Source organism: Vombatus ursinus, unplaced genomic scaffold (genome assembly GCF_900497805.2).
Source record: "Vombatus ursinus unplaced genomic scaffold, bare-nosed wombat genome assembly UNPS02014768.1, whole genome shotgun sequence".
Classification (NCBI taxonomy): domain Eukaryota; kingdom Metazoa; phylum Chordata; class Mammalia; order Diprotodontia; family Vombatidae; genus Vombatus; species Vombatus ursinus.
In genome coordinates, this window is record NW_020954546.1 from 21059871 (window position 1) to 21086597 (window position 26727).

General features: G+C 43.7%; 2 protein-coding genes across 3 annotated transcripts in view; one reads left to right on the plus strand and one right to left on the minus strand.

The window, feature by feature from the left end:
* ALDH3A2 (aldehyde dehydrogenase 3 family member A2) overlaps positions 1-23420 on the plus strand; it is a 49981-nt gene extending 26561 nt beyond the window's left edge. The window contains exons 6-11 of one of the 2 annotated variants that reach the window (XM_027861671.1): positions 1912-2053; positions 5155-5321; positions 12499-12598; positions 19451-19686; positions 21407-21530; positions 23281-23420. In XM_027861671.1, coding sequence (XP_027717472.1) covers positions 1912-2053; positions 5155-5321; positions 12499-12598; positions 19451-19686; positions 21407-21487 — 726 coding nt within the window. In that variant the 3' untranslated portion in view covers positions 21488-21530; positions 23281-23420. The remainder of the gene's footprint in view (positions 1-1911; positions 2054-5154; positions 5322-12498; positions 12599-19450; positions 19687-21406; positions 21531-23280) is intronic. The other variant, XM_027861672.1, reaches the window with a different exon arrangement.
* A 1017-nt stretch (positions 23421-24437) lies between these two features.
* SLC47A2 (solute carrier family 47 member 2) overlaps positions 24438-26727 on the minus strand; it is a 33575-nt gene continuing 31285 nt past the window's right edge. The window contains exon 17 of the mRNA XM_027861668.1: positions 24438-26703. Coding sequence (XP_027717469.1) covers positions 26483-26703 — 221 coding nt within the window. The 3' untranslated portion in view covers positions 24438-26482. The remainder of the gene's footprint in view (positions 26704-26727) is intronic.

A 26727-nucleotide genomic window follows, 5' to 3' on the forward strand; every position in this document is an offset into this window, starting at 1 on the left:
TTACAACTGCCTGCTTTCTCTATCTAGGTCTCACCAACACCTTCAACTCAACACATCCAGAAAAAACTCCTTTTCCCTTCAGAAAATCTGTCCTTCCCCAAAACGTCTCTATTTCTGTTGTTGGTACCACTGTCTTCCCAGCTTTCCAAGCCATCTTGGACTCTTCTCTTTCCCTCACCTCCCACTATCCTGTATCAGCCGCCTTCTTCAGTCAATTCTGCCTCCTCAATACACCTTGCCTCTGGCTCCTCTACATTCCTACTACCGGGGCCCCACTTCTCTTCATGTACAGACTTCGGGAATGGTTTCTTGTCCCCCTTCTTGAGAACACACTTCACATAGCTCTCCGTGTAATCTACCTATTGTACTGCTTCTATCAGTGCCCTGTTCCAGAGCCTCCAATGGCTTCCAATCAGTTGTTCAGTAAAGTATAAATTCCAGATCCTGGTGGTTAAGACCCTCTAAAATGTGGCTTCAAGCTATCTTTCCAGCTTTAATCTCATTAGTCCCAGCTTTCACATTCTCTATATCTCTGTCAAACGGCATTGGTTTCAGGTGCGCCTACCCCCCCACCCCCCGCTTGTCCTGCCCTTCTCCTCTTTCGGGGTGGGGGGGGCAGAATGAGGGGTGTCAAGATTCCCTCCCGCTTAGAGCTGATTCTCTGGCACTTTCCCTCTTCATCTGAGGAAGTCTCTTCTTTCCTTCAAAACCTAACTCAGGTTCTAACTCCTCCATTGAGCCTTCCCTAGTAGCCCTATTGCCCTGCCCCATGCAACTGAAAGTGTTCTTTCCATCAGGTTCCTCATAACACTTGGCCTTGACCTGGCCTTTGCACTTCTCACCATTCCCCTTGCAGCAGAGTTCTTGGCATACGTGTTCCCTCCCTCTCAAGAGCACTCTCTTTCCTGCATTATCCCATTGCGCTCCTCTTCATGTAGTGTACATTTTGACCAAAATTAACACCTGTCTGTCCTTTCTGAAGTGTGGGGAACTTGAGGAGAGATGCCACATTGGAGGCAGAAAGTGAGTCAGATTTGTTATTGTGATTCCATTTGTTTCCCTTTGTCTACTTGATTCCGTGTTTTCATTTCCTGTACTTGGCAGGGGGGAAGGGTATGTGTGTGTCACACCATGAGTGGCTTCAGGCTCTTCTCAGGATGATTGCACACTTCACAGAAATGTGAGGTTGTGACAATTGGGGCCCACAGACCATGTGAAGACTTGGGTCATCATTTCATGGCAGTCTTGGAGCAGGTATATCTCTAACATTGTAGTTCCCCTGTGCTTATAAGTAGGGAGGTTCTTTGGAAACCTCTGTTTTTCCATGCTTGGGGATCCATATCTTCTCACAAAGTAGATAACAAAATTTGAGACCCTTGACTTCTGTCTTCATGGAGGTGTCTGAAAGCAGAAGAAAGGTACAAAATGACCACAGCTCTTTAGCATCAATGATATTCATGGACTGTGATCAGTGGGGTGTCCTTGCTGTATGATATAAACAGTGAGGGTAGGGGCATGATTGATTTCTTTGGACTGTGATTGTATACATGTTTGTGTAGGGAAGGCTGAAGAGCCTAAAAATTGGGACTGTCTCTTGGCTGGCATGTCTGAAGTGCCAGTCTTCTCTTGGGCACCCTGGACAAAGACAGCATGCACTAGCTGGGTAATTTTTACCATCTCTGGGCTTTTCCTCTTCCATCTATGGGACTTGATCCAAAACAATGACTTTTCAGAACCCCATCCATAACAATCATTTAGCCAGAGATAGTACAAATAAGTCGTATGGAGCTGTGGGCAGAAATGTGAGTATGATTTGGAAAGCAAGGTAGGTTCTTGACCTGGATGTGTTCTAAGTTCTTCAAATTAATTGGTAGAACTATGAGTCTAAGTACATTTAATTATTTTAAATAGGAATTCTATGGTGAAGAAATAAAAAAGTCTCCTGATTACGAAAGGATCATCAACCTTCGTCATTTTAAAAGGGTGACAAGTTTACTTGAAGGACAAAAGATAGCTTTTGGAGGGGAGACGGACGAGGCTACACGATACATAGGTATTTTACTTTTTTGTTTTTAATATGAGAGATGATGGTTTATTAGTTTATATACCCGTGAATGCTATTTTTAATTAATTAATTTTTTTAAGCCTTGAGTGTAATGACTAATAAATACTGATGTAAGTGAGTTATTCAGTTTGTTTGAGAGTGAATAGTATGGTCTGGACCTGTGGTTTTATTTAGGTGGGAAATTCCTGGTATAGACACTGTCCTTACTAGTGGAGACTGGCACTTGTCTTTGCCTTAGAGTTTCCTGTAGCCCTGAGAGTTTATGAGACTTCTTCATGGTCATACAGCCAGTATGTATCAAAGGCAAGACTTGACCTCAGGTCCTCCACACTCCAGGGCTGGGACACCAGTGCACAGCTCTCCTGTTTTCAGTTTCTTCCCTATGGCTATAACTTAAATCGATTGTACTTTCTCAGAGTTCATTTGTTGCCTGGTGTTGGCTTTATAACAATCCTGGGAGGAAGGTAGGATAAGTAGAATTGTTCCTATTCTGGCACATGAAAAAACTGGAACAAGGGATGGCAGCCCCTGGCCAGGGAGTGGCAGAATTATTCCAGAAACAGTTTATTGGTTCATTGTTGCTGACTTGGTTTTTCACCTCTGAAGAACCAGGTGGCACTTCTTTTTGGCCAAGAGGCTGCCAAAATATCCTTTCTTATTCCCTTCTGATAGCAGTGAATGACCATAGTAACCTTGTGTTTGACAAGTATAAAGATTTAAGTTTGAGGAATAAGAATTATTTTGTAGTAATCGTTGGGAAACCTGGAAAGCAGTTTGGCAGAAATTGGGCATAGACCAATATCTTAGACCGTTTACCAAGATAAGATCAAAATGGATTCACGACCTAGATATAAAGGGAGATATTACAAGAAAATTTGAAGAACATAGAACATATTACTTATCAGACTTATGGATAGGTGAATAATTTATGAATAAAGAAGAAAAGAATATTGGGAGGTGTAAAATGGATAATTTCAATTACGTTAAATTAAAAAGATTTTGTACTAATAAAACCAATGTAGCCAAGAGCAGAAGGAAAGAAGAAACTTAGGAAAAAACTTTTTTATAGGCAGTTTCTCAGATAAAGGTCTTATCTGAACCTTAAATATATAAAGAAATTTGTCAAATTTGTAAGAATACAAGTCATTCTCCAATTGATAAGTAGTCAAAGGATATGAACAGGCAGTTTTCTGATGAAGAAATCAGAACAATTTATAGTTATACGAAAAAATTCTTGAAATCATTATTGATCAGAGAAATGCAAATTAAAACAATCTTGAGATATCATTTTATACCTATCAGATTGGCTAAAATGATAGAAGGGAAAACAACAAATGTTGAGGGGGCATGTGGAAAAATTGGCGCACTAATTCATTGTTGGTGGAATTGTGAACTAATCCTACCATTTTAGAGAGCAATTTGGAATTATGGCCAAGAGTTATAAAACTGCCTATCCTCTTTGACCCAGCAACACCACTATTATGGTTGCCCAAGATGATCAGGGAGAAAGGAAAAGAACCTATATGTTCTAAAATATTTATAGCTGCTCTCTTTGTGGTGGCAAAGAACTGGAAACTGAGGGGATGCCCATCAATTGGGGAATGAGTATAAACAATGTGGTGTATGATTGTGATAGAATACTACTGTGATATAACAAATGATGAGCTCGATGATTTTAGAGAAACAGGAAAAGACTTGCATGAAATAATGAAGAGTGAAATGAGCAGAACTAAGAGAACATTGTATACCATTAACAACAATATTGTTTTAAGAACAACTTTGAGTGATCAAGTCACTTTGACTATTATAAATACCCATATTAACCAAAAAGGCCCTATGAAGGATGATGCTGTCTGTATCCAGAGAAAGAACTGATAAATAGAAGTATGCATAGTATGGTTTTACATATATTTACATATTTGTTTCTAACGATGGCCATCTTGGAGGGGGGGCAAGTTACGTGATAACTTTATTATACATTTAAAGGGAAAAGCAAGTTGCATATAATAGATTTGCGGTTTCATGGGCAATCTTCTTTTTTTCTATTCTACTTTGTTATGGGAAATGCTTGTTTTATTTCTTAAATTCAGAGTAAAAATTTTTTTTTTTAAAAAAAGTCTTCTCAGCTAGTAGTGACATTTGGCCTTGTTGAGCTGAGGCATCAGATCTGCTCCCAAGATGGTTTGACGAAGACAGCAAGAACTGTGACAGATGGTTACTGGTTGAACCAAGTCCCCTCTGTACTGGTCATCGTGACCTTTGAGGACTTGCTTAACTTTCAGGTTCCCTCATTCTCACTGGTATCGGTCTTAGAACACAGGTGCCGACATTGCTGTTGTGACTCCTTGCAGAGCCTGTCCAGGGCTTTCACAGGTCACGTGGCCTCGCTGTTGTCAGAACTTGGCAGAGTTGAATTAGGTCACATTATGCATGTTCACGTTTAAAGTAACAACCAGTCTTTATTCCGATAAAGTGAACCTTGCTTCTTTTGTATGTGGCATCTGCGCATTTGCTTTAAATGGGTCACCACTGACTTGTCTTGTAGTGTGGAAAAGCGCTGGCTTTCTGTAGGATGTGCCAGGCTCTGCAGGGAATGGAGGACAGAGCACTGAACCAGAAGATCTGCTCTCCTCTGGCCTTAACTAACAGTGCAAGTCACTTACTCTGTTGCTGTACCTGTTAAATGGGGACATTAATACCAGTTCTGCCCGTCTTGCGTACTTACAGGTTTGTTATGGGGACCAGATGAGACGAGAGGGGTAAGGCAGGGGTGAAAGGAAGCATCCCTAGAGAGGAAGGCATGCGTACTAAAAAGACGTGCAGACATATCTCCCATCATGCTTTGTGCACCAGGTTGCCCATCTGCCTCTGTGGGTTCCCTGCCAGACGCATGCAGGCCTGATGCAGATAGCTTCTGACCCTTCCTAGGTGCAAGCACTACTCAGAGAGTGAGCAGACAAGTGATTGAGGAGGCATAGGGCCCGGGTCAGAGAGCAGGTGATCACATGCATAGGTCTGATCAGAATGGAAGCAGAGACGAGGCTACCTCCCTCCTGCATCGTGATTTTGGTTTCTTTTCTTCATTGCAGCCCCGACTGTCCTTACTGACGTTAACCCTGACTCCAAGGTGATGCAGGAAGAGATATTTGGTCCTGTGCTTCCAATAGTGCCTGTGAAAAATGCAGATGAAGCAATACAGTTCATCAACCAGCGAGAAAAACCCCTGGCCCTGTATGTGTTTTCTAATAACAATAAGGTGAGTGTTAGGGAATGCTTACCGAAAGTCTGGGCTGCAAAACACAGTCTTCTTCTTTGTCAGTAAGTCAAAGGTGTTTGTTTCATTTAGAGCTAGACTTCACCAAGTAGGACTACATCCGTTGGATTTCTCTTTGGGTTAATGGGGCCCATGGGATGTTATTGAGCTTACAAAATGTTCTTAAGCTTTCCCTAACTTCTCTGACATATAGTTGAGTCCTAAGAGGGTGAATGTCCCAAGGCATGTGGCTCACCAACAACCCTGAACTGTAATGGGAAAGCATCATTTCAAGTGCAGCTTGCCTTTCTCTCCCTAATCCATACAGGATTGGTGGCCAGGTGGTTGATGGCTTTCTCCTTATTTAATTGGGGGCACGCAGGGGAGCAGGAAATAGACACAGGTGGGGGGTTTTTGAAGTGTGAGGTCTGATTCCTCCGTGGCCGTTGTGTGAGATCTTGTGAGGCCCAGAGGTTGTGTCAGTGATGTTTTCTTCCTCCTCAGTCTTTCCAAGCCCTATCTCATGAGTAGGAAGACTAAATTAGCCAGTATAATTCATTGAAGTCACTGTTCCTGACTTCAGCACAGTAGCTGTGTTGCTTCTGCAATAGGGTTCCCAGTCCCTGTGGTTTTGTTGCTCACTGGGACAGCTAGACTAATTGGGAGGAGGACGAGTGACTGGGAAGAGAGGGGGAAGAGGTGGTTAGGAGGGGGCTGCTGTCCAGAGGCAATGGGCCGAGAAGGGCCCTCTTGCCAGGGAGAATTGTTCCACCCTCAGTGGCTGAGACTAAGAATCCAGAAGAAAGTGGAGCCCCAATAGGGTTGCACCCTTGCAAAGGGGCAACTCAGGTCTGATCAGTTAATAAAATGGACTTTTTTTCTTTTTTAGGAAAAAAAAAATTTTATTGATGCCTTTTGTCTTTATATCAGTTATTTCCCACCCCCAAAATGAACTGTCCCCTTCTGCCAAAGAAAAGCTGGTGAATATATGAAATGGCTGGGCAGCTAGGTGGTGCAGTGGACAGAGCCCCAGGCCTAGACTCAGGAAGACTCATCTTCCTGAGTTCAGATCTGGTCTCAGACAATTACTAGCCGTGTGACCCTGGGCAAGTCACTGTACCCTGTTTGCCTCAGGTCCTCATCTGTAAAATGAGCTGGAGAAGGAAATGGCGAATGGCATTATCTTTTCCAAGAAATGGCCAAATGTGGGGTCACAAAGAGGTGGACACAACTGAAAAGCAACTGAACAACAACAACAAAACCTGAAATGTCAAAGCATTGAGAGTGACCTTCTCTGGTAGGCAGTCTCTCCATGTCTCAGCCTGGGCCACCCTCTCTTTGCTGTGGCACGGGTGCTGTTTCGTTACTGCCTTCTGGGACCTTCACTGGTGTGTCCCTTACTTGAAAGTAGATTTCTTTTTCGTGATACTCTCATTTATGTTGTAGTTATGGTATATGTTCTCTTGGTTCTTCCTGTAACGGTGGCCAGAAGTATTTGTTCCAGATGTTTGGGGGGAGCAGTTAGGAAGGGTGCCAGCTTTGAGTGGAAAAGTAGCGCCTGAAAGTTTGAGTGTCAGCGTGTCTAGTTTTTGTTTGTGTTGGGTTTTTTGTTTGTTTCTTTTTGAGTTTTGGCGGTAGAGCCAGATGGTGTGCAGAGTAAGGCAGATGAGAGCACATTCGTCCATCCCTTGGGGCCAGACTTGGGCTATCGTGCGCCATTACTTGACACGTCCATACTCTGTGCTGTCCCCAGCTCCTCACTCACTTACCCGGTGTCCTCCATCCTTTGCTAAATCCTGGCTTTTCTAGAAAAGACAACATCCCTCATACACGCCCCCTTTTCTCTGCTCATGGCCACCCCACTGCTGCGGGCCCTCACCCCCTCTTGCCTGGGCTGTTGCAGTAGGAGCCTTCTAACTGATCTCCCCGCTCTGGGCCCTCCTCCGTTCAGCTGCCCCTCAGTGGTCTGCCCAGGATGCTCCAGGCACTCGCCATCACCTTCCACGTCAAGGGCAGAATCCCCTGACATTTAAAGCTCTTCGCTACCTGCTCCTTTTCAGTGTTCTACTTTATTCTCCTCCACTCGCTCACAATCCAGCTCCACTGGCCAATGTGTCGTTCGTCTGTGGCTCTGGCCTCCTCCGTGCTTGGGATGCTCTGTCTCTCTCCCTGCTACCCCCCAATTTCTGCCTCTCAGCTTCCCTGGTTCCCTTAAAGATTCTGCTAATCAGTTCCCGCCTTCCACCAGAGGCCTGTCACAGTCCCTCCCTCCCCTCCCCCTGCCTTCTCCTCTGAGGTGACCTGCCGTCTATACTGCATACATCTTGTATGCACCCGATCATTTACGCTTCACCATTAGAATGTGAGTTCCTTAACGCTAAGGACTGTTTTTGCCTTTCTTTGTATCCCCAGTGCTTAACACAATGCCTGGTACAGAGTAAGCATTTAATAAATGCTTTTTTGATTGATTATTTTAAATTTTTATTTATTTAACTTCAGAAAATAAAACCGGTTTGAAGAAAACCCAACTCTTTCTTGGGGTGAGCTAAGCCAGTGGCTGCAAGATCTCAGCTGGGCCTGATGGCAGTGGGAGAGGGGGCCAGGAGGAGCTTGCATGCCAACAGTGTTTGTTGTTGGGAAGAAAATATTGAGTAAGAGGAAATGAGTCAAAAGAGGTAGAAGAGGCCTTGATTCCCAGAGGCAGCAGCTTAGGCTGGAATGGAAATCGAGGTGACCTCCTTTCAAAACTGTCCTATTTGGAGATGCTTTGTAGGGTCTCATATGCAAGTGTTTCTAGCATCTGCTCAAGAGGCATCAACAGTGGGATGCTTGAATAAGGAATAAGTCATGGGCCAGAGATCAGATGAACTTGGTTCTCTAGGCTGGGGACTCCTTCGTATCTCATGAGAAAGTAGAAGGAACACTGTGTAAGATAACTGCATGGATGCTAGAAGGCGAAAGGGAAGGATTTTCAAGTGCTGGTCAGAGACCAAGATGATGAACTGCAGCCTGTCAGCAAGGCTGCAGCACACCAGGGTTGTACATCAACATGAGCCAGTTCCAACAGAGAAACACAATTGTCAACTCAACCAGCACCTACTGCTTTTTGCAGGGAATCGTGCCGGGCACTGGGAAGCAGCAAGACAAAAACAAAATCGTCGTTGGCCCAACAGGTGTACATTGTACTGGGAGCAGAGGTGTAGATGATAGGACTGAACACCGATGAGTATAATTCAGGCTAATTTGAGGTGAGCACAAGCACTAACAGTCGGGAGAGGGAGACCCAAGAAAGCTAACTAGAGCTCATGTGTGGCATCCTAAGTCTTTTAAGGAAGATAAGGATTCTAAAAGGCAGAGGAAAAGCGTGGGGATAGCTTGTGTGAATGCAGGAAGCCAGGGATGGAATGTACCATGAGGGATGGCTAGGCTGCAGCAAGGGTGGTGTGAAGGAGAGTGATGTGAAATAAGACTAGAAAGGTAGGTTGGACCCAGATTTTGAAGAGTCTTAGATGTTAGTCCTAGAGTTTTGCATTTTATCCCGGGGCAGTAGGGAGCCATAGATTGTTTTTGAGAAGAAGAGTGAAGTGATACAACCTGTGCATAAGGAGGGTGATTTAAGCAGCTTTGTGGAAAGAGGATTGGAGGAAGGGAGAGTCCTGCCACCTGTGCCCCTGACATCCCCTTCTCTTCCTTGGTGATCTTATCTGCTCCCATGGGTTCAGCTGTCCTACTTAGGCAGATGACTCCCAGATATATCCAGCCCTCCTCTCTCCAGAACCCTAATCCATATATTGTCATCTACCTGTTTGAATCTCCAGCTGGATTCCTATAGGCATTTCCATCTCAAATTGTACAAAATGTTCAGCTTATTATCTTTGAACCCTACCCTCCAAACTCTGTCCTCTTTCTGACTTGGCTATGTCTGTTGGGGTTCCCACTCTCAATGCTGTTGGGAGTCATTGTTCACTTTCTTTATCCTCACCTTCAGTTATCTCCTCCATGTGTATCTCACCGCCACCACCGTGCTTCAGGCCCCTTCTGTCTCTCAGTCAGGACTTTTGCATTCAGTCTCTCCCTTCTCTGATCCATCCTCCATACGACTCCTGAAGTGTGAGATTCCTAAAGCCCAGGGCTCCCCGTGGCATTCCGTACTCAAGAAGTCTCACATTAGGTGAGCACCGTAGGCGCCTAATCAATGCTCACTAAATGAATAGCTGCTGAGATGGAGGGCGTGTGGGGAGTGGAGCAGTCAGGGGCTGGGTGATATTAGATAATATAAATTCATTAGTGGGCCCAGTTGTGTGACTTTCTCCAGTAACATACAGCAGCCAAGGAGTGAGAGCAGAAAGGGCGGGTGGTGGGTGTGATCCAGGGCCACGAACAACAGAAGGACAAGAAGGCAAGGGATTGAAGAGCAGAGAATAGTACAGGGTGGGCCTGGTTAACTAGAAATCAAGACCCGGAGGGGAGCGAAGAAGACTAGGATTGGGCTGGGGAGCCTGGAGGTTTTTATGAGGATGAAGAAGAGAGTTCGGAAACAGACCAGAGCAGCCACCTTGGGTCCCGACTTCCTGGCTGAGAGGCAGATATTCAGTAATTCTAAATTGCGGAAGACAGAAACGTGAGACAAAAATCCACTGTTTTCAAAAGAAACCATTGGGCAGGAGAAGCAGGCAGTGAATGGTAATAAGGTCTGCCCTGCCAGTGTGCCAACATGGTACATTCTGTAAGCACCATCTTCAGCTTTGTAAGGTGTAAAGAGTTGGATCAAGTTTAAATAACTGTATTCTCCACTTTCAACGTTAAAAAAAAAAATAGAACTACTGGTTTTGAGTTGCCTTTTAATCTGTCCATCTGCCTAGTTGGAGTTCCAGTGGCTTATATTTTTGTGAAAGAAGAGTGTGGGTTGGGCCTAGGTAGCAAAATAAAATGCAAAATTTTGCCAAGGTCCTGGCAAGCTGTAAAATGCGAGTAATTCAAGTGCCATTTTTTTGTTGTTGTTCAAAGAATTTTCATTATTATAATGCATAGTTTTTAAAATATGCAAACAAAGAATTTTTAAACCTGAAAAAGAAATAGATTTCAGAGGAGTGAGGCAAAAGAAGAGATTATGATTGGAGAAAGGAATTTGGAAATTCTTAATCATGAAAGTAGCCCAGTTTTGAATGATGGTGAAGGTCTAGGGTGTAACCAGCCTTGGGGGTGGTTGAGGTAGAAGACAGATGGTAGCCATGGGAGTTAAGGAGACTGACACACTGGGAGGCCATGGTGTTCCCAGAAATGTAATGAATATTGATATCCTTGATGTTGATGTTACTGGGGTGGCATGAGGTAGAGGAGAAGACCAGACTCTTTAAAGAAGAGTGACCAGTAATTGGATGTGATATTAACAGGGTGATAGAGATTGTTGGAGACAATCTCAAAGAAAGAAAGGTTGCTAAACAGTGACAGTGAAAGGAAGGTCTGGACAGGGCAGGGAGGAGCAAAGAGTAGGCAGGGGACCATGAAAGAAAGAGTATCTAGACAAGTCAGGGGTGGGCCAGGGATGAGGGGTCATCCCAGGAAAACCAGGTTTCCACAAGCACAGGAAAACAGCAAGAGCTGAATTCTGAACCATTACGTTCCACTCAGGCAGGCTAGATGGCCTGAGTCTGGAAGTGGGAGTGGGAGTGATCAAGAGTCATGTCCCTCAGCCCCTCATTAGAATAGGTCCACCTCTCATTATAATATTCATTCTTCATTACTTGTTAACCAGTCAGAATCTATTGCCACCCTCAGAACACCAGCTCTTCCAAGGGCATATAAGTGCTGAGGAGGATCCATGAGGGGTCTTTGGTATTCGGGAGGGCCACTGACATCTTTTATTAATTATGTGCTAGCATGATTAATAAAATGATTAATTACCTAGAAACTGTATCTCTCAAACTTTTTATACATCACAAAAATATAATACGTGGAGGCCAAGGCCATAATTGCTTAACAACCCTAAGTTCAGAATTCACTGTAGGTTAAATTCTTTCTAAGGTTCTCTAGTTGGGTGGGGTAACAATTCAAAGATTTCATCTGATCATCTGCCCTGCCCTTCAGAGAACTAAGCTTTGATCTAATAAAAAAATCCTGGGTCTCCCAATATTTGGTTTAATAAATTATCATTTCTCTCAATTTTACCCTTTGATGTTGAGGGGGATTTCTGGCCCAGGTAGCACTCAGCTGAAGTCCCACTGTGGGAGCTGGGGCAGGGGTATTCATGGTGCCGGTCATTGTATCTTTACTCAGACAATGGTCAGAGGCACACGTCATAGAGATGGCAGCTGAGAGGGCCATATATTGTGGTTGTTTCTTCATGTTTCTGTGGCACATGTCCAGGTTAAACATGTGCTGTGGCACTTTGCAAACAAGTTGCAGACAGATGAGGCAAACACAAACAAAACAGCAGATCTAAACGTTTTGCCCATCTGCTGCTGCTGCTCCACCTTCCACTCTGGATCGCTGGATCACCAGAGGCTGTGCCTGGGCAGAGCTAAGCCGCTCAGCTCTGGATTTCCTGGAACCTGGTGTCCTCTTTTTTACCCTGGCCATCTCTGCCCTGCCAACACCCTTCCCACCTCCACCTGAAACATTGTTTCAGGGAAGTGTGTGTTAGTGGACTTGACATCTTTGTGACTTTCCAGACCTAATTCCCTTGCCTGGACATTACTTCCCTTTGTATGTTGACATGTCTCTATTTTATATTTGTATCCCTCGCTGTTAGCAGAGTGCTTGGCACATACTAAATGCTTTTCATTCATTCATTACAAGATGCAGAGCCACCAGACAGCAATCACTGAGCAGCTACTGTTGGTTAATGCATGTGTATTTCACTTTAGATAATAGGTGTTTCTGAAAAGTTTTATATCAGATCCATGTCATGTCAAACCAGACTGCATTTTAAATTTACTGTGTGCATAATGCACTACCAAAGAAACTCCACAGTGGGGAAAGTGAAGGTTTGGTGAAGAATCCTGTAAACAATTTACTTGCTTGGTTGAACAGGTTTTTTTAAAGCCAAACATACAGACTTCTCTGAGGATGTCCTGCCTCAATATGTGCAGTTGGTCAGAGGTGGTGGGGCTCTACACTCTCAGGATCTTTGAGGATTGACCAGGCCGGTGAGATCAGAATGTCCTGTTTTGTCTTTTAGCTGATTAAAAGGATGATTCAGGAAACCTCCAGCGGTGGGGTTACTGGCAATGATGTCGTGATGCATTTCACTCTGAGCTCTTTGCCCTTTGGAGGAGTTGGTAAGTATTAAATCCAGTTACACAACGTACTTATTTTAAAAGCACCAAAGGTAGTTCTTTCTAGTTTTTGATTCTCCGAGTTTTTATCCCCTGAAACTCAGTGATGCAGCGGACATCTGTGTCTATGGGATTCCTAAAGTGTGGTGCATTGGTGCTGGCTATCAAAAGCAGAATACTAATCCTGGTGGACCATTGTTCTTTATCAGGGTGGCAATTGCTGGTGTTCTTAAGCCATTTTTTAGCATTAAGCTTGCCCCGCCATATTATGTAATGTCTCACATGTGTTGCAGTTAAATCTATGCCTTCCCCAGTTAATTTATTCATAGACTCATCAAGCAGGGAAAAGAAGGTGTGATTTTTTTCCTCTGTAAGATGAGGGATTGGCCTCAGTGGCCTTGGAAGTCCCTTCAGCTCTACATCTGGGACCTGAATATGTTGTCCACCTTCTTCTTTTATAGATGAGGAAAATGTGTCCCAGAGAAGGGCAGTCACTTACCCAACCTCACCTGACTAGTTTAGGAGCAGATCTGGGACTGAAACCTAGCTTTCATATCACAGTGATTTGGCTTCTTAATAATTTTTCCTAATAAAGTCACTTCTCCCTCTCTGCCTCCCTGATTTCTCTGATATTCTGTTTGAGTTTATGTGTTACTTTTGTAAAGGTAGTAAGAGTGAATGGGTATGATACGGTCATTCATTCAGCAGGCATTTATTAAGAGTTTACAGTGGGGAAGGGAGTCAAGATGGTAGAGTAACAGGTAGAAGTGCAGTGAACCCCACCCTCAAACTCCTCCAAACAGATCTAGAAAACTCAGTAGAACTTATCCTAATGGGGACAGTCAAGAAAAAGTCATAGAGATGAGGCATGGAGGGAGTAAGAGTGAAGAGTCCAGGGTGACCCTGAGTCTTGGGTGACTTAGAACATGGTGGCTTCTTCAACAGTAATAGGAGAGTTGGGAAGGGGAAAAAGTTTTGGGGGAAATGTGACAAGCTCAGTTCTGGACATGGTGAGTTTGAGGTGCCCTCAGCACATTCAGTTGGAAGCTGTTGATTTGTTTTTCATGATTTTCTTGCATCACTCAGTTTTTCCTCTGCTTCTCTTACTTGCTTCTCAAAATCCCTTTTGAGCTCTTCCAAGGCCTGGGACTGATTCATATTTTTCTTGGAGGCTTTGGATGTAGGAGCTTTGGCTGTGTTGTCTTCTTCTGGTTGTATGTTTTGATCTTCTTTTTGTCACCAAAGTAAGATAATATAGTCTGACTCTTTTTGCACTGCTTACTCATGATCCCAGTCAATTACTTGAGTTTTAAACTCTTTGTTAAGGTAAAAGTCTGCTTCCAATGTGAAGGGTGTACTGTCCCAAGCTTCGGGGGTTTGTTCAGGTGTTTTCAGAGGTACTTCTAGGGACCTGTAAATTTTCAGTTCTTCCAAGATGGTATGATAAGGGGCGAGGTGTTTTCTCTCCACCGCCACAACAAGCTCCACCACACCAGCGTTCCTCGTCGCCCCAGGATTGCCCCTCAGAACTGTGACCCAGATCCAAGCACAGGCAAAACAAGAGATTCCTGCCTCAGCACTGGCAAAGAGATCCCTGAAATCCCTCTCTGATCAGCCACTGGATTCCCCCTCAGTCTGTGGGCTGGAAGCTCAGGAAAAAGCCGCGGCCCCGGGCCACGCTCGAGACTTGCGGCTGAGACTTAGCTCCTTTCTCACCGCAGTCAGACTTTTCCCACGGACCTTCTAAGTTGTCTTTGGTGTTCAGGGGTTGAGAAGTCTGGAAACCGCCACAGCTGCCCATGATTCAGTCCTCAGAGGCCTGCTCCAGGGTCACTGCGGCCTGTGCACCCATGCCAAACTGCGCTCCTCTCCCCGCCCGGCACAATATACCTTTCCGATCAACCATCCAAGCTGTCTTTGGCTGGAAATTTGTTTCACTCTGCCTTTTTGTGAGTTCTGCTGCTTTAGAATTTGTTTAGAGCCATTTTTCTAGGTATTTGGAGGGCTTTGGGAGAGAGCCCAAGATAGTCACTGCTTTCCCTCCGCCATCTTGGCTCTGCCCCCCGACATCCAGTTGGAGATATACAAAAGGCAGCTGGTCATGTGTGACTATAGCTTAGGAAATAGGCTAGGGCTGGACATAGAATCTGAGAATCCTTTGCCAGAGAGAGATGATAATTTATCAATAGGAGCTGGTGAGATCAGCAGTTGGGAGAGTTTGAGAAGAAAAGGGGGCCCATGACAGCCTTGGAAGGCCTCCCAGGTTACTGGATGTGACCTTGGTGCTTGAGTCTGTGTGTGTGTGTGTCATTCCTGTTATTTCACCACCATTCCCTCTCCACCCTAAAGCAAGCAAGCAAACAGGTTTGTGATCCTGTCTGCCCCCACTGTTGTTTGTTTCTCACGCTGTTTACTCTGCTCTTCATGTCCTGGAAAGTGCGTGTGGCCTGGAAGGCTCCTAGGCCTCTGGAGCCTACTCTGGGAGAGACTGGAGGCTACCCAGTCCAGCACCTGATTTTGTAGATGAGGCTACTGAGGCCCAGACCAGGGGGGTGACTTGGTCACAGTCTCACCCATTCCGTTAGTGAGTGTCAGAGCAGGGAGGGGGAGCCAGGTCGGAACAGAGCATTGATGAGAGAGACTCAAACAGCCTACATACTGACTTTATACTAAAAGCTCTGGTTTCCTGCTACAGAGCTTTTCTTGTAACAACTTGGCAAGGTAGGTCATGTAAGTTTTGTTTAATTATTAGCTCTCATTTTAAGATGAGAAAACATTGTTCTAGGTTTTAAATGACTGGTCTAGCTGCCATATGCAGCTAGTAAGTGGCAAAACTGAGAACTCTGTTGTGTGCTTTCTCTTCACTCAAAACGTCATTCTGACATGCTTCAGCATAGCCGTGGGCAAACAGATAGCCGCCAGTAGCCAGATCCCCATATGCTTCCGTGTAGTCCTGGGGAAACACAGAAACACCCCACCAGCCTTAGCACATGCCAGACACCAGCATTAGGACCCCAGCTCAGCATCAGGTAAGCTGCCAAACCCCTATGGCCTCTAGTGCCAGCCAGAACGCCCCCACCCCACCCCCTCAGTGCAACACCAGACACAAGGGTTCCCTGTGGGCCTCAGGGCAATATCAGTGTAGCACCAAGTAAACAGCGAGGGCCTGCAACTCCTGGCACAGTAAGCCCGAGACAGTGACCCTTCACATTTAAAAGAAAGGAACAAGGCTAAAAAATATGAGCAAAAAACAACAGAAAAAAGAATCTGACCATAGAAAGTTATTGTGATGACAGGGAATATCAAGACACAAACTCAGAAGAGGACAACAATGTCAAAACACCTATGGGCAAAACCCCAAAGTAAAATGGGAAGTGGTCTCAAGCCCAGAAAGAACTCATGAAAGAGCTCAAAAAGGAGCTTAAAAATCATATAAGAGAGGTAGAAGAGAAATTGGGAAAAGAAATGCGAGTGTTGAAAGAGAATTAAAAAAAAAAAGTCAGCAGCTTGAAAAAGAAAACAACTGCTTAAAAAGTACAATTGACCAAATGGAAAAGGAAGTACAAATGCTAAGGAAAATAACTTGAAAGTGAGAATTAGGCAAGTGGAAGCTAGTGACTCTATGAGACGTCAAGAATCAATCAAACAAATTTAAGAGATGAAAAAAATAGAAGAAAATGTGAAATACTTCATTGGAAAAACAATTGACTTGGAAAAATAGATCCAGGAGAAACAATGTCAGAATCATTGGACTACCTGAAAGACATAATCAAAAGGAGGACCTGGACAGCATCTTTCAAGAAATTATCAAGGAAAACTGCTCTGATATCCTGGAACCAGAGGGCAAAATAGGCATTGGAAGAATCCACCAATCACCTCAGGAAAAAGATCCCAAAATAAAAATTCCAAGGAACATTATAGCCAAATTTCGGAACTGTCAGGTCAAGGAACAAATGCTGCAAGTGGCCAGAAAGAAATAATTCAAATATTGGGGAGCCACAATCAGGACTTAGCAGCTGCATCTTAAAGGATTGGAGGTCATGGAACATGATATTTGAGAAGGCAAAGGAGCTAGGACTACAACCAAGAATCAGTCACCTACCTGGCGAAATTAAGCATTCAAGGGGAAAAAATGGTCATTCAATGAAATAGAAGGATTTCAAGCTTTCATAAGGAGAAGACCAGAATTGAACAAAAAATTTGATCTCAGTGTCAACACCCAAGAGAAACCTAAAAAGGGAAAAGAAAACATAAGCTGAACTGTTTACATCCTTACATCAGAAGATGATACTGGTAATTCTTAAAAATTGTACCACTAGTAGTACAGCTAGGAGGAATATATATAGGCAGAGGGTACGGGTATAAGGTAAATTTGAGGGAATGACATAAAAAAAATAAGGGATGAGAAAGGGGAGTTTACTGGGTGCATAAGGAAAGAAGAGGTAGAATAGAGTAAGTTATTTCACATGAAGATTCATGAAAAACCTATTATAATGGAGGAAAAGTTAGAGGGTGGGCGATGAGCATCGCTTGAACCTTACTCTGATCAGTATTGGCTCAAAGAGGGAATAATATACACAATCAATTGAATATAGAAATCCATCTTACCCAACAGGGAAGTAGGAGATTAAGTAAGGGGGGGGAGGAACTGACAGAAGAGAGAACAGACTTGGGGAGACAGTAGACAGAAGCAAAACACTATTGAGGAGGGAAAGGGTGAAAGGAGAGAGAGGACAAACAGGAAGAAAAACAGGATGGAGGTAAGTTGGTCTAGCTATACCAGATCTTGAATTGTATTATAAAGCGGTAATTATCAGAACAATCTGGTACTGGCTAAGAAATAGAGTGGTGGATCAGTGGAATAGATTAGGGACAGATTACATTGAAGTTATAGTATGTAGTATATTACTGTAATTTACATTACAGTAAATGACCATAGTGATTTAGTACATGATAAACCCAAAGATCTAAGTTTTGGAACAAAAACTCACATTTTGACAAAAACTGCTGAGAAAACTGGAAAACAGTATGGCAGAAACTAGGTATAGACCAATATCTCACACCGTATACCAAGATAAGGTCAAAATGGGCACATGATTTACACATAAAGGGTGATACTGTAATCAAATCAAGAGAGCATGGAATAGTTTACCTGTCAGATTTATGGATAAGGGAAGCATTTAGGACCAAAGAAGATATAGAGAGCATTACAAAATGTAAAATAGATAATTTTGATTATATAAAATTAAAAAGTTTTTGCACAAACAAAACAAATGCAAAATTATAAGAAAAGCCAAAAACCGGGGGGCAAAGGGGGAAGGAAGAGGGATGTGCAACCTGATAAAAACCTCATTTCCCAAATATGTAGAGAACTGAGTCAAATTTATAAAAATGCAAATCATTCCTCAATTGATAAATGAACAGGCAGTTTTCAGAAGAAGAAATCAAAATTATCTGTAGTTATATGAAAAAGTGCTCTAAACCACTATTGAACAAAGAAATGCAAATTAAAACATCTCTGAGGTACCACCTCACACCTATCAGAGTGACTAATGTGACAAAAATGAAAATGTTAGATGTTGGTAGGCATGTGGGAAAACTGGGACACTAATGCGCTGTTGTTGGAGTTGTAAACTGATCCAGCCATTCTGGAGAGCAATTTGGAACTATGCCCAAAGGGCCTTTGACTCAGCAATACCATTGCTAGGTCTGTATTCCAAAGACGTCCCAAAAAAGGAAAAAAGACCTATTTGTACAAAAATGTTTATAGCAACTTTTTTTGTGGTAGCTAAAAATTGGAAATCAAAGGGATGCCCATCAATTGGGGAATGGCTAAACAAGCTGTTGTGTATGATTGTAATGGAATATTGCTGTGCTATAAGAAATGACAAGTAGGATTACTTCAGAAAAACCTGGGAAAACTTATGTGCACTGATACATAGTGAAGTGAACAGAACCAGGAGAATGTTGTACACAGTAACAGCAACATTGTTGGACAAAGAATTGTGAATGACTTAGCTTTTCTCAGCGATACAATGATCCAGGACAATTCTGAAGGACTAATGAGGAAGCATACTATCTACCTCCAGGGAAGGAGCCGATAGTGATTGAATGCAGACTGAAGCATGCTATTTTCACTTTCATTTTTTTTCTTTTATTCAAGTCTTCTTGTACAAAATGACTAATATGGAAATGTTTTACATAATTGCACATGTGTAATCTACATCTGATTGCTTACTGTCTGAGGAAGGGATAGAATTTGGAACTCAAAACTTTAAATAACAATTAAAAATTTAAAAAAATTAAAATTGAATAGTATCCATCTTCTGACTGTCTTTTGTCAGCTCTTAGGTCCTGCCACTCTGGTTTCCAACTACCTCCTGGGAATTTCATCATAGTTGAAACATGACCTCCAATTGGAGTAACGTGGATCTAGCATTATTCTACAGAAAACAGCTTCCAAACCAGATTTTCTGTTAACTGTGAATCAAGCACTCCATGACTGCAGTTTCCTCTGAGCCCCTGAGAAAAACATCTCATTTCACTATCATTTCTATAATAATGATCATTTCACTTGCCATTTGTTTTCATATTTCAACTCTCACAGACTATCTCAGTTAATCCTTAACACAGTCTTGTGAAGTAGACAGAAGAGATTTGGATTCATCCCCATTTTAAACATAAGAATTTCTCTACAAGTTGCCTCATTGCAACTCACTTCAGTCATAATTTAAGCTCCTTGAAGGCAGGGGTCATATCCCTGTCTTGTGTATTGTGCTCAGGAGTGGATTTTGCACACTGTGTATGCTCAAGAAATGCTTGTTAACTCATGGTTGTTTTTTCCTTGGATTCTAGGTAATAGTGGGATGGGTGCATATCATGGAAAACACAGTTTTGACACCTTCTCCCATCACCGATCATGCCTAATAAAGAAGTTAAAGATGGAAGGTGCCAACAAGCTCAGATACCCACCAAATAGCCAGTCCAAGGTAGACTGGGCCAGATTCTTCCTCTTGAAAAGCTTCAACAAAGGCAGAGTTGGTCTCTTCTTTCTGACTTTTCTGGGTGTCCTAGTTGCCATAGCTGTAAAAGTGAGTATTCTTTCCTTGTTGTAAAAGCATAGTTGAAGTCTCATTCTTTCCTTCAAATGACTGGTGAATCTCTCATTTTTCTGCTTTTTTAAGGGTGGTTTTTTGGTCTATATCTCGTGTTTTCTTTTTGTAAGCATATTAAACTTTAGAGCTTTAAAACAAATGGGCAGAGGTTGACATTCTGAGCCTTTTGCTCTTATGTGAATTGAAATCTAAGTCAAGTTGAGGCTGTATGGATAAACTGCATTAGTCAATTAATAGACATTTATTAGGTGCTTCTGATTATGTGCTAGGTAGTTGGTGTATACAGGACAGATGGAGTAGATCCAGAAGGATCTTAGAAGGGAAGGCAGAAGTAGCCGCACACAGATGCTAGGAAGATAGGAAAGGGCCAGGTTGTGAAGAGCTTTAAACGCCAAATGGAGACATTGCTATTTGACAAGAACAGCTGGAGTCTGAGTGGGAAGGAGGGGGACAATGACATGGTCAGATCCACACTTTAGGAAGATTGCGTTGGCGGCTAGGGAGAAGTGGTTAGGATCAAAGAGACCATTAGAGAGCCTGATACAGGGTGGGAGCAGTGTCAGAGGGGAAATGTTGGCAAGGTGGTAACTCAGGAGAGAGCAGTTCTAGTAAGCCAGAGAGCCATGAGGTTGGGAGCCAGACTGCAGAGGGTTTAGAAGAGAGTAAAAGGAGAGGAAGTCAAGTCACTGATTGTAGACAGCTTTTTCCGAGTTTAGCTGAGAAGGGAGGAACTTCATGTGACTTGGTTGTTGTGAGGGCTGAGGATGGGAGGGACTGGGGCATGTTTGTAGGCAGGGAGGGGGGAGGCGGGAGGGGGAGCCAGGAGATAGATACTGACCGAAGACTGGAAAGAAAGGCGGGGTCCCAGCTCGGGTGGTCTGCTAACAGAGACGGGAGGAGCTGGCTTTGGCAGAAAGAGCCCCCCATCATCACAAATTGGAGGGAAGGAGCTATTAAATATGGTGTTAGGGAAATGGAAGACCAGGAGAGGGAGAGAAGAGAGAGCCCAGGGTAAATAGCCTTAATTTTGTATGGAGTGAAGTCCTGAGCTGGTTGTGGAGGGGAAAGGTGCATTCAGATTGGCTGTGCAGGTAATGAGCCTGTCATCAACAGTTTTCATTTCGGCAATTGAAGTAGGGGAGAGTTATATTTTCAGCTGGGTAGGATTAGCAGAGGAATTCATGGAAGAGCAAATAATGACTTGGCAAGTGACTTTGGTGAAAGATGGCCAATTAAGCATGTGACTGGATTGGGTGGATATCCTTTCTCTTTCGTGCTCTCTTTCTGTATCTGTCTCTGTCTCTCTCAGTAAAGCTTGATTTGGATCACGCTCTTTGTGACTGTAGTGGTGGGTGCCAGAAGCATCCTCAGACAGCTGGTCTGTGCTACTCTGTGATCCTGAGGGCTTAGAGGGGAAGAGTGGCTGGAGGGAAGCAGACCCCAGTGTAGGGTTAGGGCAGGGCATGTCTGTGACCCGACTGGTGCAGGAGAAGGCTGAAGAGCATGAAGACGACCGTTTCAGTGATAACTCAATGTTTAATAGATTTCTGTTTCTATTTGTGTGTGTGTGTGTGTGTGTGTGTGTGTGTGTGTGTGTTTGTTTAGTTCTGAAAGAGTTTTGACTTCCCTCACCCCATTGTACCTTTTTGGGAGTGAGGGATGCAAGTTGCATTTTGAATCATTTGGGTCTTCTCAGAGATACCAAGCTGTGCTGAGGAGAAAGGCCCTGTTGATTTTTCTGGTAATTCACAGACTTCATTGGTCCAATAAACAGTGAGGAACGGCGGATTGCCAAAGGCAGCACTGTCGGTTAAAGAGAGGTAGGAATTCCTTATTCCTTTTTACCCATGTTGGGCGGGGAGGGGCCTCCTCTCAGCTCTAGACTCATTGCATTGGGGGTTGGCCCCTTATAGTCAGATTTTCAATTTAATTACAGACTTTTTTTAAAACAACATAGAAAATAAAAATTAGATTTGCAAAGATAATGTAGAATATGTGCATTAGTGTACCATTGGACACCTCCAGGTGCCAGGAGTCAGAAGGGCTCTGGGGCAGCAGGCTGGAGGGAGGCCCTGGCCCTGTAGTGGTGCTCAGTTGCCTATCCGTTAGCCTTTCCGGGAGGATGGATGTACACATAGGAACTGACATTACTGTTTATTTTCATTCAAACTCAATTTCTTGCCCCCTTTTGAATTGTGCTGTGATCCTGACTGTGGTTGGGACCAGTCCCTTAAAGTCTCCAGGTAGTCTGTTCATTTGGGAAACTGCAGTTAGGAAGGCTACGGGGGCCTGTTCGGCAACTGTAGGAGTGGCTGTCGTCCTCTCCCCTTGGGTTTCAGGCCACTTCTGAGTCTCACTCGTGCATACTCAGTGTCTCAGTCTCATAGGTAGCTTGTTGGCCGCAGGGAGTCTAGAGGAAAGGAGCGATAGGGTTCACGTTCTTGTGGCCTTCAGATTGGCCTGCGCGCAGTGCGGCTGCAGTGTTGGCACCAGTCTGATTTTCCTCCAGACCTACCTTGGTTTGCCTGGCTCTTTTCTTTTCCACACAAGAGATGCAGAGTGGTTTAGTGGGAAAAGTCCTGACCTGGGAGCTGGTGGTCTGAGTGCTGATTCTAGCTTAGTTCCCACCCTGCTTTGTGACTCTGAGTGAGTCCTTGTGCTTTCTGGGCTTCCATGTTCTTCCTTGTCCCATGGGGGACATACCCTGGATGATCCCTCCAAGGTCTCTTTCCGTGTTAACATGCCGTGGTTCTGTTAAAATCACCCATTGTACAGCTCACTAAGGGCTAATCTGGAAGCTGGCTGGTGGTTTGTGCTTTCTCACAGCCTTGTTCCCTCCTTGGATGTTTAACTTTTCACCCTTTTCTTCCTGTCACTTACTTTGAACAACTGAGTCAGGCTCAGATACTGTATCTGCTTTATTTCCTCTTCTGCATTTATGGTGGCATTTATGGTGGTTTCTCATTTTTCCATAATTGTTTTTCTGGAATTCGTTATCACCCATTTAAGCATACACTTCTGGGGGTTTTACTTCAGGCCTTTTCAGTTGGCGGAATGTGTTTTGAGTGCTCTGAACGAGAAATGTAAAATGTACAGAAGCTGGAGAACCCCTGAAGAATAGATCATTTGAGCATTCTTGATTATAAAAGTGCTCTGCTTTGGGCCTCAAAGGCATGAATCAGGTTTAGTGAGTCCTGGACACATATTTTGAATTTTAAAAACAAAAATTGCTCATTTTGAAGTGTTTTAGTTGAGAAGGACAGGTCAGTTTTTCAGTTGTTGGTATGGACTGGTTCAGAGAGGCAAAGGTCCTGGGGTCACTTCCGCATTGGATCGAACCTCTGGCAGCTGAAAGGAAACTTAGCCTTGGGTTTCACTAAAAAACATAAAACCAACACATTTTCTAGAGACGTTTTGGCCTTATTTGAAAAATATTTTTAGATCCTCTTATGAAAGGCACTATGTGGTAGAATGTCATTGATAAACCCTTGTTTTGAGATTACTAATGAAGTAGTTTATTTCCTTATTCAAAACAATAAATTAACCCTCATCTCTCTTTTCTCTTTACAGTTTCAATACTACTAAAGATGGCTGAGGTTCAACTTGCAAGTTGTCTTTACTGGATTTCTACTTTGGTTCCCTGATTCATGAACAAATGTATTCCTGTTAAAAAATATTAATATAAAAGTGCAAAGATGATTAACCTTAAAGCAGACTACTATTTATCTCCTAAAAACCTGCCATTTCAGTCACATCTCCAAATTCTTCTAGCAATGAGGCCATTTGAGGTAAATGTTCCAGACTGAGTTTATTAGGAATTGAGTTTGTTAAAGGATTGAGGAGAAAGGGGTGCTTTAGGTGGGAGTCTTCCCTCTCGGCCCCGCCCCCACTCCTAGGCTCTGTTGGAACGTAAGCGGGGGCAGGGTGTGGGCAGGGCCTTTGAAAGAGTCCCTCCTGGCCTGAGGCCCTTAGTGTGGAACCTGGTCTTCTTCAGTGTAGCTCAGAAGAGAAGCAATCTTAGATCAGTGCCTTGTAACCCCACATGATGTCAGATTAGAGGGACACAGGATCTTCCCGTTTGCTACACTCAGGTTTTGAGGGCATTAGAACTGCAGCCAGTAAAGAGGCCCAGAGGGTTGCAGGGAGCTTTGAACTTGGCTACACTCAAAGAACTCAGTCGCTGTCCTGTTTGTGAACACAGGTATCCTTTACAGAGTAAACAACTACGTTTATTTCACAATCAAGGTCTTCACAGAGAACAGTGGTCCATAAGTTGGCTCCTGTCATATTTTGTGTTTCACCTAGGAGCAGTTTGCGCTGTAGCTAACTCCGGGCTTTTGGCAGCCAGAGTTAATGCATAGGCCTTCAGTGAGGCTGCCAGCCACCACAGAGGGCAGCTTTTACATATCGATCCCTTGTTGTGGGGCCCTCAGTCAAGCTGCTTTTTATGCCACTAAAAAAGCCCCTTCCCTCAGATCCAGCTCCCCAGCGCTGGTGTTGTGAACAGAGGTTTGGCAACCCAAGACAAGTTTAATCTCTGTTTTCAAATTATATATGCCCAAATGCAAGCAACTTGTGCTTTATAATGTGTTTTAAAGCCAAATTTCCATCTTTGAATAAAATGGAGCACCAAATCATTTTACTGAAACTGATGTCTTAAACGGAAGGAATGTTCAGGCTGGAGAACATCATGTGGTGTATGACAGCCCAAGTCAGAGCCGTGTTTAATGTTATAGTGTCCCCCCCATTAGACACCATCAGTAACCAGCCAGGTCAGTGAGGAGAGAGAATTCCAGAAGCCAGGAGGGTGAAATCTGAATCCCCAGGGGTCAGCAAGAGTAGCAACGAGGACTGACTCTGCATCTGCCATTGTACCGGCTTGTGTGGGCATGCAATGGTGCTAAGGCTGCCAGCCTGCCAGGCTACGCAGGGGTGATCTGGTAACTCAGGATCCCACGGCACTAGCCACCCTTGCATGCTTAATACTGAGGAGGTTTTCTTCATCTGAATACATCTTCAAATTTAAAATCTTAAATCCATGGTGATCTTAAGGGAGAAATGAAATTTCCCTTAGAGGCTTACTTCATTGACCACTTTGCTGGATTGAATCTATTCAGGCATAGGTATAATCTGCTGGTAAAGTTTCATGTACTACCGGTAATCATTAGCTTGCTTTAGGGAATAGAACTGGTTAACTGAATGATGACTTTTAGTCAATTACCTTAACAATGTTAGACATGGGCTTTAAAACTGTTTTGACTTAGCATATCAAAATTATCTATTGCGTTTGCCTTTTTGGTGAAACTTAACAGCTGCCTGGTTACTAGTTAAAAATCTTTATTATAATTAATAAAATTAAGATGAATTTTAAATAGTACTCAAGATGTTTGTTTTTTTCCCCTTAGCTGAGAACCTTGGAGACACTGAGAATATGAGGAAACTTTGGTGGTAAATGTCTCCTAGCTGTAGGCTTATTTATGAGACACACCTAACCCAAGTATTTCTATTTCCAGCAAAGTAACTGGTCATTTTACGGTAGGACATGACAGTAGTATTTCTGTCATAGGGCAAGGAGACTCAGTATCTTTTAAAACTCTTTCTGTAAGTCTGTGGACATGGGGGACATTGTTTAATTTGTGGTATAAAAAAATTTTCATAGAAGTGCAGTGTGTCCCAAAAGTCAGCTGTTAAAGCTTAAAGCTATCCCAAGACCTTTGAGGCACTCTTGCACTCTGTATTTGCATTTGTCCTGCTTGTTGGGATGTGCTTCTAGCTAAAGCCTGGGAGGAAATCCTGCAGCAGTGCTGACCTGAAACTGGGCAGCTTTCTGCTTAACCTTGAACACATCACATTGCTTCTCTGGCTTCAGGAGCTCACTTTGAGGGGGAAGGGGGACCTTACGTTCTCTAAGCTACCCTAGATTCTTCTTAAGATGCCCCTAAAAGATAATATCAGTCTTTCATTGTGTCCTTTGTGTTCCAGGACACTGGAATAAAGCTAGGACCTTAAACGAGCAAAGTGGATTTAGGCCAACCCTGAAATAGGATTCTTGTAGTTGAAAGTAGTCTGCAGATGACTGAAAAGTCCTTGCTGCTCTTGGGTGCATCATCATTGCTATGAGGAGAAAAAGTTGGTGGCAAAGGCTTCGGAGAATTTCTGATGAACTGTATGATTAGAATACTTCTGAATGTGATTTCCGAAGAGAACATTCCCAAGACCCACCCTGTCCCCCCCAAGAGGATGGTGGTATGGAATAAAGCATCCTGAGCACCCATGGTGGTGTGGCAGGGCCTTGTTGGCCTAGAACGTGTGGCCCAGGAGCATGTAAACAGCCGCAAAGAGACTTTACAGATAACCCAGGCAGCAGAGCATCTCCTATAGAAACGGTTTCTTTAACTTGGTGACTAGTGTGTTCTGGAACAAATGTTTATAATTTGAACCCATTCATACTTGGAAATAGCTTTAAGAGTCCTCAAGATTTCAGTTCAAGTTTGTTAAGTATTTCAAATGGCAGTCCAGGTTTGAGGGAGGGAGGCAGTTTCACTTTGACATTCCCTCTGACCATGGCAGACCTACTTGGAGGCCCAAACTCCTGCAAGCCAGAAGTAAAGTGTTTTGGGTTCCCATGAAGCACTAATGGACACCAGTGTTTATAAAAAAGAGGTTTTCGGTACCTCAGGATATCACCCGTATTCCTATAGAATGGACCCCTGTTGTACTGTCCCAAGGCCACTCTTCTAGGATGCCTCAGTTTCCAGAAGGGCAGATCTTGCTAGTGCTTGGTAGTCGTGAGCCTGACCACGACCCCTAGAATCAGCACTGTGACAGAGACCAGAAGAGAAATCCCCCGGCGGACGGCCAACTGCTTTAGTGATGGCACGTTGCAGGCAGCAGAAAAGGTGGATGTTGCTTCCAGAGGTGGTAAGAGGTCTGCCTGACTCTCGGTTTTTGAGTACCTCGTCAAAATAATTCCAGGGTTGCTACCTGTAGCCACTGGGGAAATGAACAACCCAAAGA